Source organism: Myotis daubentonii, chromosome 11 (genome assembly GCF_963259705.1).
Source record: "Myotis daubentonii chromosome 11, mMyoDau2.1, whole genome shotgun sequence".
Lineage (NCBI taxonomy): Eukaryota > Metazoa > Chordata > Mammalia > Chiroptera > Vespertilionidae > Myotis > Myotis daubentonii.
The window spans coordinates 21,389,217-21,408,272 of NC_081850.1; the positions used below are offsets into that span (position 1 = coordinate 21,389,217).

Below are 19,056 nucleotides of genomic sequence, written 5' to 3' on the forward strand. Positions count from 1 at the left end.
AAGCATGAATGTGGCATCAAATTATTTTGAAACATATTTTTATCTTTATATATAAAAGGCTAATATGCTAAATATCTGTTTGACCGATAGCTATGATGCGCACTGACCACCAGGGGGCAGACGCTCAACACAGGAGCTGCTGAGCTGCAGTAACTTGGCAGTGGTGGTTCTCAGGTGGTGCACCCCAAAACCAGAGAGGAGGGAGCCCAATTTTTCGTGGGACCAGAGGATTCCACCTTCGGCTGTGGGTTATGTTGTTGCTGGGGCGCTGTGGGCCTGAATCTGGTTTACTGCACACTCGTGTTTGCGTTCCACACCCTGTACAACAGCAACTTTACAGAGGGCCCTCTCGCACTCTGGGACCCCTTGGGGGATGTCTGAGAGCCGGTTTGGCCCCATCCCTGCAGGCCAGGCTGAGAGACCCCACCTGCCGGAGGGACCCCCGCTCACTCTGCAGACACCCTTCGAGCCACAGTGCCACCCAGGTGGGCTCCAGGGCCTGTCTTGCCCAGTCCCGCCCCACCAGCCACCTTCTAATTAATTTCCATTTCAATGTGCCCAAATCTGTGCACTGGGTCACTAGTTCATTTATATTTGTATATGGTAAAATACATTTTTTTGGTGTGCAGTTTTGTCAGTTTCTAGTTTCTGTGAGTATGTAGTTGTGTAGCCACTTAAAAAGTTAAAAATATGCTTAATATATAATACAGCCATTTCATTGCTATGTATTTGCCCAAAAGATTTGCATTTTGAAAAAATCATTCTGGTTGCATTACAGAGAATGGATTAAAGTGGGACTCAGGGCATTGGAGTTAGGTAGGCCTAAACCAAGGTAGCAGTGGGAATGGAAAGAAAAGGTGATTTATTCATTTGTTAATTCAACAAATACTAGTTGAACACAGTATTGGAACTGGGTGAACAGAATACAGTAGTGAACAGAATAAACAAACTTACCTTATAGAGTTTTAGTCTAGTGGGTGAACAAATATCTTCAACAGATATTATTAAAAATTAAAATAACTGTCAAAGAGAAGAAGCAGGATACTTTGTAAATAAAAATAAGTGAGATAATAAGGAGGTAAGATTTGTGTTGAGGAGTACAAACATTTCAAGGACAAAGAGTTGTTTGACATGTAAGTATGGAAACTTGAAAAAATGTTTTCTCATGGTTTAAAAAATTAATTTACTTATAATTATAGTTGACGTAGTATTATGTTAGTTTTAGGTGTACAACATAGTGATTCAATAGTAACATACCTTACAAAGAGATCAACACAATAAATCTAGTAACCATTTGTCACTGTACATGGTTATAGCATGGGAACTTTAACATTAACTCTATTTTTTAAAATCTCAAGATAATAGTTTTATGTATTCATAGAAGGAATACTCACATCTATTTGTCATTTATTCTAGTAACTCACAGCCCATTTTTAATTGCCTAACTCCTAATCCTGTTTATTTTTAGAGTCTGAAAACAAGGAATTACCCAAGTGAGATATTCCTTTAGGTCATTGTTGAAAATGTATTAAACATGAAAATATCTCGGGTTTCTATTCCAAATGTTAAAACTATTTTATAATAGCACATAGAATTCCCTTACGTATATTTTATTATGTTCTAATGAGTTTCCTTCTTTATTATAATGGCTTCAGTTTCTTCTGAGACCTTTCCTTTATAGTTATTTGATTTTATTGCTTTTAACTTCTCTTGATACTCGAGTTGTATCCATGTAAATTACTTTTTGGCGGGGGGGGGGGGGGCGGGGGAGCAAATGACCTTTTCATAATAGGTTAATGGGGGAGCACTTATAATTTTTTATCTGTAACTTCCACAGGTTCTTTCCTTCTTCAGTATAAGCATTAACTTTTATTAGGATATATGTTCCTTTTTTATCCCTTGCTTATCCAGAGATCTTAAATTGCTTTTGTTAATTTTCCATACTACTACCCACACTTCACTGGCAAGACTTTGAAAAATGGTGGCTCTCCCTCCATGCCAATTTTGAGTTGTTTTGCCTTGGGAATTGTCAAAGTCAAGCTTAAAATCCTCCAGGCGGGCTATGCAGCAGAGCATGGTTTCCGGGCTGGATCTTCTCTGCCCTAGAAGAAGTTCAGAAAACTTCCTCCTAGCCTGGGCAGTCCCCAAAGCCTGAATTTCCCACTCCCACCAGCCACCTCCACAACCCTGGGATCCCCAGAGGGGTGTGAGGAGGGGACATGGACCATAGAGCAGTAGCTGACCTAGAGGTTGCCAGTACCTGTGTGACATTTCTTACAAGGCTTAGATTTTGTTTTGTTTTTTACATACTGTATTTTTTTTTTTAAGTTTTTGTCTTGATTAGTGAGGGAAATCAGGACAATAAAGACTCTTAAGGGGATTGCTAGAATTACATTATAAGGATGGTTCTAGGAATAAAATGTAATAGTAAAGACCCTAGACTCTGGGGTCAGATAACATACTGCAAATCACTGCTTTTCCATTCCTGGTTATGTAATTTTGGGCAAATTATCTATTTTCTCTAAAGTTTACATTTCTTCATCTGTTTATGGGCCCAGCACCCTTCCGCTGCGCGACTCTGCTCTCTGTACATTTCTTCATCTGTTTAATGGGGATAATCCAACTACTTTCTACTATCATTAAGATTAAATAAAATAATCCATGTTAAAGCAATTGGCACAGTACTTAATTAACCTCATATGATTGTGTTAAAAATTAGATGAGTTACTACCTATAAAAGGCTTAAGGTAATACTTGGAAATAATAAATTCAATAAATATTAGCTGTTTTTTATTGTTATTCAGTAAATGTTGGTTGGTATCATTAGCTTCCTTGTATCATGGTCCATGCATGGTATTCTCCTAATTAGCCTTTCCTTTTTTTTTTTTTTTTAGAATGTTCTCACTGTAAGTTTTCTTTTATTTGATCTGTTCTTTCAGAATCAGAAATAAAACTTGTATGTTTTTCTTAATTGTAAAAATGTACATGAATGAGAAAAGTTAATTTGCCTTGATCTCTTGAAGAGAATTAAAAATATTAATTTGTGTCCAACTCTTATAAAGCTTTCGATGATATTTAGTTTTATTAACCATTTTTCTTTTTGTCCCCTGCTTTTACTTCTTTTTAAACAATTAGGAACATGTTCGACAAACCAAACCGTGATGCCTTTCAAATAGTGTCTTATTTCTTGTTTCAAACGCTGGACCAGTCTCTCACCAAAGAAGTTTTCAAGTGAGTAAAACTTTTTCTTTTTAAAAAAACTTCTTTTTTTTTGGTAACTAGTCATTCTCAAACTTGAAAAGGGACTATGTCTTGATAAAAGCTAGGATTTCAACTTTGGCCTTTCAGTATTATTTTGAATTGATAAATCAGGTTTGAGTCTTACAAATTTGGTGCTTAACCTTTATAAACCTGAGTAATCTTTGTTTGGTACTAATCTTAAAAATCATATACTTCATAGGTAAGTTAGATTTTGTTTTATAAAATTGGTTCCTAACATTCTTTATAATATATATATATATTTAACATATTTTATTGATTTTTTACAGAGAGGAAGTGAGTGGGATAGAGAGTTAGAAACATCAATGAGAGAGAAACATCGATCAGCTGCCTCCTGCACACTCCCCACTGGGCATGTGCGCGCAACCAAGGCACATGCCCTTGGCCGGAATTGAACCCGAGACCCTAGAGCCTGCAGGCCGACGCTCTATCCACTTAGCCAAACCGGTTAGGGCTTTAATATATTTTTATTGACTTCAGAGAGGAAGAAAAAGGGAGAGAGAGAATCATGGATCAGCTGCCTCCCACAAGTCCCCCACTGGGGATTGAGCCCACAACTCAGGCATGTGCCCTTGACTGGAATTGAACCTTGGACCTTTCAGTTTGCAGGCTGATGCTCTATCCACTGAATCAAACCGGCTAGGACTTCATAGTCTTAATTATTAGGCAAAACAATGAACTGGTACCAATTTATATACTCAGTTTTGCTTACTTTTTTTTTTTTTTTTAAATATATTTTATTGATTTTTTACAGAGAGGAAGGGAGAGGGATAGAGAGTTAGAAACATCCATGAGAGAGAAACATCGACCAGCCGCCTCCTGGACACCTCCTGCTGGGGATGTGCGTGCAACCAAGGTACATGCCCTTGACCGGAATCGAACCTGGGACCCTTCAGTCTGCAGGCTGACGCTCTATCCACTGAGCCAAACCGGTCTGGCAACTTTTTTCTTTTTGTTAATTACCCCCTGCCTTATTCCTTTTATTGTAGGCACTGTTATTTGTTTTGTCTATTTTTACTTTCCAGGTTTCTGTAAATCCTTATTATTTTTGTTACTGATATATATATATTAAAGTGTCAAGTGCTATAAGCAAAAATAATTTCTATTAAGTTTAGCCTATCTCTCTATATAAAAGGCTAATATGCTAGGTGTTTGACCATTCAACTGGTAGCTATGATGCCCACTGACCACTGGGGGCAGACGCTCAATGCACAGGCATGGAAACATGGAACATAGTGATGAATCTGAGAAGGAAGGGTCTGGGGGGAGGACGGGAAGAGATTAATTCAAGATCTTATACGCAGCCGAGGCCGGTTTGGCTCAGTGGATGGAGCGTCGGCCTGTGGACTGAGGGGTCCCAGGTTCGATTCCGGTCGGGGGCATGTGCCTGGGTTGCGGGCACATCCCTGGTGGGGGGTGTGCAGGCGGTGGCTGTCGATGTTTCTCTCTCATCGATGTTTCTGACTCTCTATCTCTCTCCCTTCCTCTCTGTAAAAAGTCAATAAAATATATTTAAAAAAAAAAAAAAAAAAAGAAGATCTTATATGCATACTAGAGGCCCCTTGGCCTGGCCTGTGCCCTCTTGCAATCCGGGACCCCTCAGGGAAACCACTGGTGCACAAATCCATGCACTGGGCCTCTAGTTGTTATATAGTGTTGAATATTAAGTAGTTTAGGAAGGAGATAAAAATGTAATACCCACTAGCCTTGGTTCCAAGTTATTTTGCATGTGATTTAGGTTTCTTTTGTCAGAAAAAGTGTTCACATTTGTTTCAGTGTTTATATTCTGTCATCATCCTCAACATAAAAAAGCAATAAGTAAGTACATTGTTTAGGGCATTGTTTCATTTTTGATAATTTTTTCTTAATATTTCGCCTTCAGTTAAGGTTATGAATGATCAGGAGGACAGATATATTTGAAACATTTTTTTGGAAATTTTTATCATTACGATATAGGGCTTCCTCTGTTCAAAACAGACTTTCTGATTCCTCCCTCCAATTATAAACAAAATAAAGCTCATTTTAAACAATTCAGAAAATACAAAAAAATGTAATTAAGGATGTAGAAATTATTCCTAAACCCACCAACCAGAGAATACTTGTTGACATTCCAGCCTTTCATTATTTTTTCTATGCATACTAATTTTTTCTATTAATATATAACATATGCTATAGAAATTAAAAAAACAAACAAACATAGGGTCCTAAAATACCTCAGAATAAAAATTTAGATAAAATTGATTGTTAGGGGAAAGCAGTAGGTAAATTTAAATCTGTTAGTTTTTAACTAAAACACTGGCAAAGTTTTTCTTTTTTTTAATAATTTTATATCTTTTTTATCCACAAAACAGTAGTACCCACTGACTGTAATATAGATTCAGAAGAGTCAGAAGCTGTTATGGCTTTTCTTCTCATGTGGCCTTCATGTGTAACCATTGATATTTCTCTTTTGTTTCTAGGCTTAACATACTAACTTACTTATACCTTCTTTATGTGTTAGTCCAGTAATCCATTGAGAGTATTCTCATCTTTAGCTGATTTTTAGTAATAATAAGAATGATTAATTCCTTCATTTAATATATACATTTATTGGTTACTCACACGAAACTGAACTCAACCCCATAGATATTTATAAAGAAAAAGACCCACTTTCTCACAGGTTGGTGTCTCTCATTAGTTGAAGTCTATGAATGCTAGCCTTGCTTCATTTAGCATTATTGTTTTTAGTATGGGAGAGAAATTTTTGTTGAGTTGTCTTTTTGTTCGTAATTCTAATGATTTTATTTTTGTTTTTAAGAGTTTGTTGGCCTCCATTTGACCAAAAAAGTGATACTGAATTCCGGAAACTTTGCTGTGAATGGTTAAAAAAAATTTCTGTAAGTATTCTCTTTCTGGAAAATGAAAACTTTAAGAGGTTAAAAAATAGATTAGTTTTTTTTTCTGGCTTTCTTGAGGTATAATTGTATCTTTTTTAGAGGTGAAAAAAATATATTGTGTTTTCTTTTTTTAAAAATTGATTTCAGAGAGAGGAAGGGAGAGGGAGATAGAGATAGAAATTTCAATGATGAAAAAAAAATCAATTGGCTGCCTCCAATTGGGATGGAGCTGGCAACCTAGGCATGTGCCCTGACTGGGAATCCAAACATGACCTCCTGGTTCATGGGTCGATGCTCAACCACTGAGCTACATCAGGGCCTAGAGGTGAAATATTTTTAATGCTTTTATGCTAACAGTATAAGCAAGATTAATTACAATAATACTTTTTATGGTTTTTGAATGGGATTTCTGTATATTTCTAAAAAATTAGTTTTGCTGGCTAGGTGCATTGGAAATAGGTTTTTGATTCCTTGGAGTCAGTTTTTATTTAAAGAAAACCTTTTTGATTATAGATTATTTTAACTTGTGTCCCCAAATAGTGTCAATAATTATAGGGTTATATTGTAATTACCTTTTTGTGACAAGTCCACCAAAATTTTAGAATGATTCCAATATTAAACTTTGGATTCAAATGGAATAATCCTCATCAATCCTATTATGCTTCAAAAGTTTGATGTGAATATAAAGGTTATTGTTGATAAGTACTTCAAATTATTTATTTTTTCCTAGGTGGAATGTGGAAATAACTTTCCTCAAGTTGTTGCTTCACTATTTCTTTCTCCTGGTGGTCCTAAGTTTATTCACCTGATGTATCATTTCGCAAGATTTGTTGCAATAAAATATATAAAAACACATTCCAAAAGTAAGCTAAACTTATAGTAGGAATTCTTTTTGTTTTGTTTCTTAAGTATTTATTCTTTGCAGTTTGCAAATCATCAATGATAAGATAAAAATATTAAGTAACCTCAGAAGGCTAATGGTTAGTGTTCTATTAGAATTATAGTTTGAAATAATGGATATAAGTAATAATTCAAATTATTTTAGTATGTTCTAATACAGAGGTTGGGAAACATTTTCTATATAAGGCCAGATAGTAAATATTTTTGACTTTGTAGACCATACAGGGTCTCTGTCATATATACCTCTCTGTGTTTTATTTTTTAATTTTAATTTAATTTAAAAAATAGTTTTATTGATTTCAGAGAGGAAGGGAGAGGGAGACAGATAGAAACATCAGTGATGAGAGAGAATCATTGATTGGTTGCCTTCTGCACACCCCACACTGGGGATCTAGCCTGCAACCTGGACATGTGCCCCGACCGGGAATTGAGCTGTGACCTTCTGGTTCATAGGTCAGCGCTTAGTCACTGATCCACCGGGCCTACTTTTTAAAAAATTTTAATACAACCCTTTAAAAATGTGGAAAGTATTCCTTGCTTGTTGCTGACCTCAGAAAAACAGCCAGTGGACCAAATAAGACCTGCAAATTATAGCTTGCCTCTAATACACTGTATTAAATGTTGTGTTGAATGTGTGGGAGATTTATTTTGGCTACTGGTAATGTGTGGGAATTTTTTGTTACAAGTTGCAGTTTTAAAAGGATTTGATCTATTTGCAAATTCTTAGAAACAAAATACATATTGGATTTTTAATCTGAGACTTAGAATGCTACTTGTAGCGTATTAAATATACTGTTTATTTGGTTTATGCTAATAAAACATGGACAGGAAAATACAGAAAAGTTGATTCAGTAAACCGTACCCATCTTCAAATATCTAGAGATTACCATTGCTGACATTTTGGTTTATTTTCTTTTAGTTTTTTTATTTTTATTTTTAGTATACATATATATTTCTGGGTTTTAATTATTTTGAATAGGTAATATTTGTGTATGTGGTATGCCAGCTTTTAAGGAGTTGTTATATGAGGCTGTTAATCTCTTTAAAAATAAAAAGTAAATAATAATTAATAAAAGCCAGCAGTTTTAATATTTATTAGCTTATAAGTCTAAGTTTTCTATGATCTTGTGTTCCATATAGATTCATTCAAGCATGTTGCAGAGACATTTAATTTAAAGCCACAAGATTTGCACATGTGCATTGCCAGGTCCCATGTAGCACGTAACAGATTTTTACAGATTTTACAAAGACAAGATTTTGTTTTCCAGAAGTATCAAGAAAATGCACAGTAAGTAATACTTTGATAGTTAGAAATGGAAAATTCTTTTCTTTTTGTATAAATGTCATTAGCATGCCTTCAGTGGTAGTAATCCATGTTTACTTCAAAACTCTGTGCTGTTATCTTTCCATTTTAAAGCCAGATAACTTCTGAATAAAATGTTTTAAACTTTAGGTAAACTGTAAATGAAAATTTAGAGAAAAGGAAAAGGTCACTTTAGTTTAAAATTTTAATTTCTTAGGAGTTTTTTTTTTTTTTAACTTGGAGATATGTTTTTAAGATGTATACTGTTCATTCTATTTTGTATCCTTTTTTATCTTAATATTTCATTCTGTAAATTTTTCCATATTTCCATAGTTATTACTTTTAGTGACCATTTAATAGTTTGCTGAGTATCTATTAAGTAGATATTCCTTTAAGTAGGTATTCCATAGTTTCTTTAACCATTTTATACTATTTTATGTTTAGGGTCATCTCTTCAGCAGATTTGTTTTTAGGTTACAGTGTTAAACAAGATAGGCAAGGTTCTTAGTCTCAAAATAGTTTGCGTCTAATTTTTACAATTATTAACAACTTCAGTAAGATACTTTTTTTCTTCTTCTGATAAGATACCTTTTTAAATGCTGTGTTATTTATCATTAAAGCTACAAAATTATTTTTTTTAAAATACATTTTTATTGACTTTCAGCGAGTAAGGGAAAGGGGGAGAGAGAGAGAAACATCAATCATGAGAGAATCATTGATTGGCGGCCTCCTGCACACCTCCTACTGGGGATCGAGCTTGCAACCTGGGCATGTGCCCTTGACCGGAATCAAATCTGGGACCCTTCAATCCGCAGGCAGACGCTCTCCACTGAGCCAAATCAGTATACAAAATCTTTTGATACTGTCTTAAAGATGCAATATTGCTTGACTGTCTTAGATAACATTAAAATTTATCCCCTAGGAATGTGAGACAAGGATAAGAGGGCAGAGTAATTTTATTGACCTCCAACATTTTTACGTGAAGTCAGAGAGTACAGGAGTCAAAAAGTCCTTGGTCCATCTCAGTAGCGGCCTGTATGTTAAATCCTGGGACTCTAGAAGGGAGTGTAGAGTCCTTTAGCTGGCTGCTGGGTGTATTTGGAAGAATAGTCCTCAGAAGCCTTGAGCAAACATATGGAAGGTGGAAAATAGTAAAGTATCTATACTGTTTAATTGTAATGGAATTATAGATGGACCCTGACTTACAGTGGTTAGACTTAAGATATATTGACTTTATGATGGTGTGAAAGTGATATGCATTCACTAGAAACTGTACTTCGAATTTTGATTGTTCCTGGGCTGATGGTATGTGGTATGATACTCTGTTGCGAGGGCAGTGGCAGCGAGCCACAGTTCTTACACAGGCACACGATCACAGGGTAAATAACTGATACTCTGCACTTAACTCTGTTGCCAGTGTTTTTTGGATATTGTGTTTTAAGTTTTCACATCCCATCATGTCAACAAAATGCCCATTTGTGCCTCTTGTTTCTGGTAAGCAGAAGGGCAAGGCAATTACTTTTAAGATAAAACTCAAGAGAATTACCCAAGTGTAGGCTAAAGTAAGTGTTCTGAGCACATTTAAGGTAGACTATGCTAAGCTATAATGTTCAGTAGGTTAGGTGTATGAAATAGATTTTCGACTTAATGATATTTTCAACTTGTGATGGGCTTATCGGGATGTAACCCCATCATAAGTTGAGAAGCATATGTAGAGTTGTCATTTTATACGTTTTCTTACAGATTATTAGATGAAGAAGTACGAAATTTAAGATCAGAATATATAGGACTGCAAAACCAAATGAAAAAGTAAGTGACTTGTAGAGCTGGAAGTTGCTTTATATATTAGTTTAGCTATTGCATTTTACAGGTGAGAAACCGAGAGTCTCAGAAACATAAATAATAGCGATAGTTAGATGATGATAGGTATAGAATATAATTCTGATTCCTAGTCCAGTTCTTCTAATAAATTATTGCTTTGAGCTAGAATTTTATTTTTGCTTTAAATGGAATGGTTGTTAGTGGGTGGTTTTGCTGATCAGTTAGCTCTTTGGATGGTAAATTAACGTGATTTTTTTTTTAATCTTCATCTGAGGATATTTTTCATTGATTTTTAGAGAGAGTGGAAGGGAAGGGGAGAGAGAGACAGAGAGAGAAAAATCGATATGAGAGAGATATATCAATTGGTTGCCTCCCGCATGTACCCTGACGAGGTCTGGAGACAGCCTGCAACTGAAGTACGTGCCCTTGACTGGTATTGAACCCAGGACCTGTTAATCTGCAGGCTGATGCTCTATCCACTCAGCCAAACCAGCTAGGGCTACCATGTGATTTTTAAAATGACTAATGGGCCTGGAGATTGTTATACTGAGTGAAATAAGCCAGTCAGAGAGGCAAATACTGTATGATCTGACTTATATGTGGAATTTACTGAACAAAATAGAAACAGAAGCATGGATACTGGAACAGACTGACAGCTGTCAGGGAAGCGGGGAGGGGAGGACAGGATGAAAGAAGCCAAAGAACATATATGCATAACCCATAGACACAGACAACAGTGTGATGATGACCAGAGGGAAGGGGAAGCAGGGGAAAAATTACGGGGGAAATGGGGACATCTGTAATAGTGTCAACAATAAAAATAAAGTTTAAAAATATGACTAATGAGATTAATTTTTAACTAGCATGGAACCTTATGATGACCAAAGTGATATACAAGAAAAAATTCAAAAGGTGAGACAGCTTTTGAAGAGAGAAATGTAATCTTTCTTACTTTTGTGATAGTATTTTTTGTGATAGTATTTATTCTTATTATAAGTGTTATATATGTAAAGGTATCAACAAGGGTGCCTCTAAAAGGTTTGAATATGATGGGGAAAAAACAGCTTATAATTTATAAGACTAAATATATACAGAAGTAGCTTTAAATATGGTTAAAGTCATGCCAGCAAAAAAAGTTCGGTTTGATTGTAACTTAATCAGTAGTATTTATCAAAATAAAATATATTAACTGAAAGGAGATGTTAAGTATGGAAGAAAAATGAGAAGCAAAATTGAAGCTGGTTGGTAATAGAGAGTAATCTGGCAGACATAAATGGTCTAAGGCTTTAGAGCAAGCATGTCAAGCTCATGGCCCGCGGGTTGCATGCGGCCCACAACTTCGGCCCACAATGAATATTTTTGCGGCCCAGCCAATATAACGGTATGTAAGAAACATTTTAATAAAAATTTTGTAACTTAATTCTTACAATATCCTGTTATACATAATTATTAACGAATTACAATGTTTGCTGATGACTGATTACTATAATCGTGTTGCATTCCTTTCCCTTATGTGCCTTACATTCTGGCGCACCATTTCTCTCCACTAATACTAGCAGCAAATATTGTAGCAGCCGATTGCCTCGTCATTACTCTTAAAAAAATATATATATATATATATATATATATATATATATATATATATAAAATATACATATATTTTTTTTCTTTAAAAATATATTTTATTGATTTTTTTACAGAGAGGAAGGGAGAGAGATAGAGAGTTAGAAGCATTGATGAGAGAGAAACATTGATCAGCTGCCTCCTGCACACTCCCCACTGGGTATGTGCCCACAACCAAGGTACATGCCCTTGACCGGAATCGAACCTAGGACCCTTGAGTCCGCAGGCCGACGCTCTATCCCAGCCGTGGGCAAACTACGGCCCGTTTGAAATGAATAAAACTAAAAAAAAAAAAAAGACCGTACCCTTTTATGTAATGATGTTTACTTTGAATTTATATTAGTTCACACAAACACTCCATCCATGCTTTTGTTCCGGCCCTCCGGTCCAGTTTAAGAACCCATTGTGGCCCTCGAGTCAAAAAGTTTGCCAACCCCTGCATCCACTGAGCCAAACCGGTCAGGGCTCATCATTACTCTTGTACTGACTTGTTTGGTGTACGCAACAGGAAATATTTTGCTTTCGGAGAACAAGAAAAATAGGTTTATTTGCATTATGCTTATTAATTTGTGCAGTTGTTCAGTGTCTGGTAAGTTAATGCTCAAGAAAAAATATTAATTTTTATTAAAATCTTCTATTTTATGTTAACGATGACTCATTTATTTCAGCCCTTTGTATTCAGCATGTCTCTATTGAAATAAACCTACGTTTTTATGAAAATTGGAGCTTTTGTTTTTTTGCGGCCCACATAAACTTAAACCTTGTTTGTTTGGCCCGCGTTAGCCTTTGAGCTTGACGTGCTTGCTTTAGAGGTTGACTTTGATGTGGGGTAGGAGTGTTTTCCTAGGCTTCTGTGTTCAGATGACATCTCTCTTCAAGATCGTTGTTCTGATTCTGTGGCCATCATGCTCCTTTGGGTATTAATTTGGCTGCTCAGGCACTTTGTCCCTGGAAAAGGTGAGTGCCATCCTTAGGAAATAATTGTTCATTCACTCAGTGAATAATTGATCATCTGCCATTTGCCAGGGGTTCTTCTAGATATTACAGCTGCTATAGGAATGACAAAAACAGGCAAAGTCACTTTTCTCATGGAGCTTCCAGTTTAGTGCATGTGAATATTCTTATTATTGAACGCAGCATCTTTTAAAAAAATATGCATATATATTTTTTATTGATTTCAGAGAGGAAAGGGGAGGGAGAGAAATAGAAACATCAATGATGAGAGAGAGTCATTGATTGGCTGCCTCCTACATGCCCCCTACTGGGGATCAAGCCAGCAACCTGGGCATGTGCCCTTAACTGGAATCAAACCCAGGACCCTTCAGTCCGTAGGTTGAGGCTCTATCCACTGCGCCAAACCAGCTAGGGCTTAACTGCAGTTTTTGATGCCTTTAAAGAAGCATGGTTGCCCTAGCCGAGTTGGCTCAGTGGATAGAGCGTCTGCCTGTGGACTGAAGGGTCCCAGGTTCGATTTTGGTCAAGGGCACATGCTTGGTTTGCGGGTTTGATCCCCAGTGGGAGGCATGCAGGAGGCAGCCGATCAATGATTCTCTCATTATTGATGTTTCTACCTGTCTTTCCCTCTCCCTTCCTCTCTGAAAATCAATAAAAATGTACTTTTAAAATAGCATGGTTTTTCAAACCTTTTAACTTTTTGAAACTTGAATGACTTATGATTACTGTGTAGTATTCTTGTTTTTGTTTTCTCATGAAAATATTTTATTATTTCTTCCTGAAAAAAATCTTCCTTAGATTGCTAGCATGTCAGAATACAGGAAATACTACTCGCATCCTGGTAGTATAAGGCTTCTTAGATTTGTTTTGAAAATCATAGTGGGCTAGATTCTACTGAGAAATTTTTTAGTTTTAAAGCCCTGCTGGAGCTAATTGTTATTATTAAACTTTATTAGTTTGCCAAAATACTTGAATTTACCTCAAGAAAAGATACCAGCTACATGCTGTATTGCATGCATGTTGGGATTTTAGGATTATAATAATTACAAGTAAATCATTAAAACAGCTTCAGAGATAGAGTGTTTATTGACAACCCTTTGAGAATGTTAAAAAGAATAAATAGAAGAAACTAATTTAATTAGGGGATCAGATTTTTAAATTATTTTATTAATTTTACTTTGTTGAATTTTTTTGGCATTTTGCCTGAAATATGCCCATGTTGAATTCCCTCTTCCTCTTCTTTGAGATGCTTGGCGATAATGGTTAGTAAACATTTTCTGGTTTACAATTTACAAGCGCCTTAAACCTCTAGTTCTTGAAAAAGGATCACAATTTAAGGGTCAGCATAAAAAAATACAACTCCAAGATATCTAAATATATATTCATTACAAAATGCTATCTTTTCTAAAAGCTGTGTGCACATAACTTATTAAAGTTCAATAAATATTTTCCTATGTAAAAAAAAAAAATCCCCATTGGAAATACTACCAGTGATTTTTAGACTATTAAAAATACAGTTAAAAAAAAAAAAAAGTAAAATATAGTTAGCTAATTTCCTCACCAGAAGCCATTCCAGGAATACATTTGTTCTTGGGAATGAACGTATAGTTGTGTTTTACATTTCTTTCATGTATGTACAGGTTACATGTAGACTTTATGTTTTGTTTGTCTGTTTTCAAAGGTTCGGTCTTTGTGGGCTTCAGTGAATGAAACTCTCTTGTTTTTGGAAGAAGAGAGAGAAATTGTTAGTTCAGTCCTCAGTCTCGCTGACCAGTATACTTTAGATGGAACTAACGTTGCTATTGATGTTCCAAGGCTCTTACTTGACAAAATTGAGAAACAAATGTGTCAGGTAAGCATTTGATATTAAAGAAGCTTTTGAGATGACTCCCTTCATGCAGTTATTTTATATATTACATGTTTTCCAAATTTATTTTTGAGTATATCTAGTAAAAGTTTTATACACAGGGGTTCTGATAAAGCTGTGTATCTTTTTATTGATTATTTTTTATTTTATTATTTTTTTTGTTAATCCTCACCTGAGTGTTATTTTGGGGTAGACATTTAACTTTTTTTTTTTTTATTCTTTAAGGTAACCTTTTATTATAATAGTAAAACATATAAGTATGTTTATATAGTAGTTTATTATGTTAAGAACTTATAGTTTACTACTTTTTCCCCCCTTTGAACCCTTAGTTGCACATAGGAAATGTTTATGAGGCTGGGAAATTGAACCTGTTGACAGTTATTCAGTTATTAAATGAAGTCTTGAAAATAATGAAATATGAATGTTGTCAGGCTGACCAAGCAAAACTGACAATAGACCTTCGCTTCCTTGAAAAAGAGGCCAAATTACAGAGAGAAAGATTATTGGATCTGCAGCATATGAGGTACACTAGTAAGATTCTCTGTTGTTTTATTGGGTGAGGAGTAGAATGGTTTTAATAAATTCTCAGCACAACTCATGTAGTTTAACAACTCTGTAGCTTTGGCAAACAAGTGTGAACATTTTACTAGTACTCAAAAACCTGTCATTAGCTTTCAGAGAGACACACAAAGTAGAAAGGAAAATTAATGTAATTTTCTTTATGTCTGGAATATATTATTTGCTGTGAGTGATCATTCTTTATGAAATAATTTTAACTTGTCTATTGCTTTTCTTTTGTGGGATCTACTAATAAAACTAGGGCTCAGGCCCTAGCTGGTTTGGCCCAGTGGATAGGCCTGCGGACTGTAGTGTCCCAGGTTCGATTCCAGTCTAGGGCACATGCCCAGGTTGCTGGCTTGATCCCCAGTAAGGTGTGTGTAGGAGGCAGCCAGTCGGTGATTCTCTCTCATCATTGATGTTTCTATCTCTCTGAATCCCTTTCTGAAATCAATTAAAAAAAAGGGATCTAGAGAAATTAAAAAACAAAACTAGGGCTCAGAAAAGTTTTTTATTTGAGCAGAGTGACTGAGAGGTATGGGCTGTCTTTAGGCATGGACAGGACAGATAAAGGGAGTAGAATTTTGATTCGCGTTCAGAACCAGGAAATAAATTATATTTTATTTTTTTATTGATATGTTTTTTGCCTGGCCATTGTGGCTCAGTGGTTGAGTGCCGACCTATGAACCAGGAGGTCACCTTTCAATTCCCAGTCAGGGCACATGCCCAGATTGCAGGTTCAATCCCCAGTAGGTGGTGTGTAGGAGACACCTGATCAATGATTCTCTCTCTTCATTGATGTTTCTCCTCTCTTTCTCTCTCTCTGAAATGAAGGGAGAAGGAGAGGGAGAGAGAGAGAGAAACATGAGTGTGAGAGAGAAACATCTATCAGTTGCCTTCTGTACACACCCAGACTGGGGATTGATCCCACAACCCCTGCATGTGTCCTGACCAGGAATGGAACCAGTGACCTTTTGGTGCATGGGACTATGCTCAACCAACTGAGCCATACCACCCAAGGCTGAAAAAAATTCTATTTTAAAGATAAATGGAGTAATAGGTGTATTATTGCTTTCTTTTTTATTTGCTTTCAGCCTGCTCCTGCCCTCCTCCCATCCCAGGCCCTCAGCACCCTATTGTCTGTGTCCATATTTATTTTTAGATACAGAGGAAGGGAGAGGAAGAAAGAGATAGAAACATTGATGAGAGAAACACATCGATCGGCTGCCCCTAACAGTTACTCAGTTATTTAATGGAGTCTTGAATGGATCCTATAACCCAGGCATGTGCCCTAACTGGAAATCGAACTCAAAACCTCTTCGTCCATGGGATGATGCTCTATCCACTGAGCAACTCCAGTTGGGCTATTGTTGTTTTCTAGTCTTAAAAGGAATAAAGGTATTTTAGGTTCTGAGAGTTTATTGTGAGAGTTTATTCAACTTATATGTGCTGTATTGACTTTATTTCTTTCCTTTTTCTCAGACTTCTTAAATTTTACTCAATACTTTTATTATATATTTGTGTTTTGAATAATTATTTTTGTGCTATTATAGGCATAAATTAGAAGAAGATCTTACAACTATAACACATTCTATTGTTGAAAAACAAGAAAAATGGCATAAAAAGTGGAAAGAATTTCTTGGTTTGTCTCCTTTTAATCTAATAAAAGGTTGGACTCCAGTAAGTAATATTGGCTTGCCTTTTGCCTTTTTCAGTTTTTGTTTGTTTTCTTTATTGATTAAGGTATCACATATGTGTCCTATCCCCTCATTGCCCCTCCACCCAACCCACTCATGCCCTCACCCCCCTGGTGTCTGTGTCCATTGGTTAGGCTTATATGCATGCATACAAGTCCTTTGGTTGATCTCTCCCTCTTACCCCCACCCTCCCCTACCTTCTATCTGAGGCTTGATGGTCTGATGCTTCTCTGTCTCTGGATCTGTTTTTGTTCATCAGTTTATGTTGTTCATTATATTCCACAAATGAGTGAGATCATGTGATATTTATCTTTCTCTGGCTGGCTTATTTTGCTTAGCATAATGTTATCCATTTCCATCCATGCTGTTGTAAATGGTAAGAATTCCTTCTTTTTTACAGCGGCGTAGTACTCCATTGTATAGATGTACCACAGTTTTCTAATCCACTCATCTGCTGATGGGCACTTCGGCTGTTTCCAGATCTTAGCTATGGTGAATTGTGCTGCTATGAACATAGGGGTGCATATATCCTTTCTGATTGGTGATTCTAGTTTCTTGGGATATATTCCTAGAAATGGGATCACTGGGTCAAATGGGAGTTCCATTTTTAGTTTTTTGAGAAAACTCCATACTGTTCTCCACAGTGGCTGCACCAGTCTGCATTCCCACCAGCAGTGCACCAGGGTTCCTTTTTCTCTGCATCCTTGCCAGCACTTGTCATTTGTTGATTTGTTGACGATAGTCATTCTGACAGGTGTGAGATGGTACCGCATTGTTGTTTTGATTTGCATCTCTTGGATGGTTAGTGACTTTGAGCATGTTTTCATATGTCTCTTGGCCTTCCTTATGTCCTCTTTTGAAAAGTATCTAAATCCGTTGCCCATTTTTTGATTGGGTTATTTATCTTCCTTTTGTTAAGTTGTATGAGTTCCCTGTAAACGTTGGAGATTAAACCCTTATTGGTGATAACATTGGCAAGTATGTTCTCCCCTGCAGTGGGCTTTCTTTGTTTTGTTGATGATTTCTTTTGCTGTGTTTTGTTTTTAATTTTTCTGTTATAGTTGGCATACAGTATATTAGTTTCAGGTGTACACATAGTGTTTATACATTTATATGACCTACGAGGTGATCACTTTGATAAATCTCGTACCTATCTGACACTGCACATAGTTATTATATTATTGACTGTATTCTCTATGCTATCTTTTATATCCCCATGACTATTTTGTAACTACCAATTTGTAATTCTTAATTTCTTCCCTTTTTTCACCCATCCCTCCAACCCCCACTCCCATCTGGTTACCATCCAAATGTTCTCTATATCTATGAGTTTGTTTCTGTTTTGTTTGTTTGTTTGGTTTTTCAGATACCACATATAAGTGAAATCATACGGCATTTATCTTTTTCTATCTGACTTCACTTAGCACAGTACCCTTTAGGTCCATCCATGTTGTTACAGATGTCAAGATTTCATTCTTTTTTATGGTGTGTCATATATGCACTATTTTTTTAAATTGATTTCAGAGAGGAAGGGAGAGGGAGAGAGAGATAGAAACATCAATGATGAGAATCATTGATCAGGATCATCCTGTACGCCCCCTATTGGGGATTGAGCCCACAACCGGGGCATGTGCCCTTGACCAGAATCGAACCTGGGACCTTTCAGTCTGCAGTTTGGCTCTATCCACTAAGGCAAACTGGCTAGGGCTGCACTATTTTCCATTCACCTATTGATGGACACTTAAGTTGCTCCTGTATCTTGGCTATTGTAAGTAATGCTGCAGTGAACATATGGATACATATGTCTTTTTGAATTAGTGTTTCGGACTTCTTCGGACAAATACCCAGATGTGTCTTGTTATAGACTTACTTTTATTTTTTATTTATTTTTAAAATATATTTTTATTGATTTCAGAGAGGAAGGAAGAGGGAGAGAGAGATAGAAACATCAAGGATGAGAGAGTCTTTGATTGGCTGCCTCCTGCACGCCCCCTACTGGGGATCAAGCCCGCAACCTGGGCATGTGCCCTTGAGCAGAATCGAATCTGGGACCCTTTAGTCCACAGGTCGATGCTCTATCCACTGAGCCAAACCGGCTAGGGCTATAGCCTTTGTTTTAAAGTCTATTTTGTCTTGCATAAGTATTGATACCTCAGCTGTTTTGTTTTTGTTTTTATT

The 19,056-nt window shown here is 36.2% G+C and overlaps 1 protein-coding gene across 1 annotated transcript in view; it reads left to right on the forward strand.

Moving 5' to 3' along the window:
- The window catches only part of HAUS6 (HAUS augmin like complex subunit 6), a 41,714-nt gene that overhangs the window by 2,731 nt on the left and 19,927 nt on the right, over positions 1-19,056 (forward strand). The window contains exons 2-10 of the mRNA XM_059656578.1: positions 3,136-3,231; positions 6,077-6,155; positions 6,886-7,018; positions 8,196-8,343; positions 10,102-10,167; positions 11,043-11,091; positions 14,438-14,608; positions 14,953-15,146; positions 16,735-16,861. Coding sequence (XP_059512561.1) covers positions 3,136-3,231; positions 6,077-6,155; positions 6,886-7,018; positions 8,196-8,343; positions 10,102-10,167; positions 11,043-11,091; positions 14,438-14,608; positions 14,953-15,146; positions 16,735-16,861 — 1,063 coding nt within the window. The remainder of the gene's footprint in view (positions 1-3,135; positions 3,232-6,076; positions 6,156-6,885; positions 7,019-8,195; positions 8,344-10,101; positions 10,168-11,042; positions 11,092-14,437; positions 14,609-14,952; positions 15,147-16,734; positions 16,862-19,056) is intronic.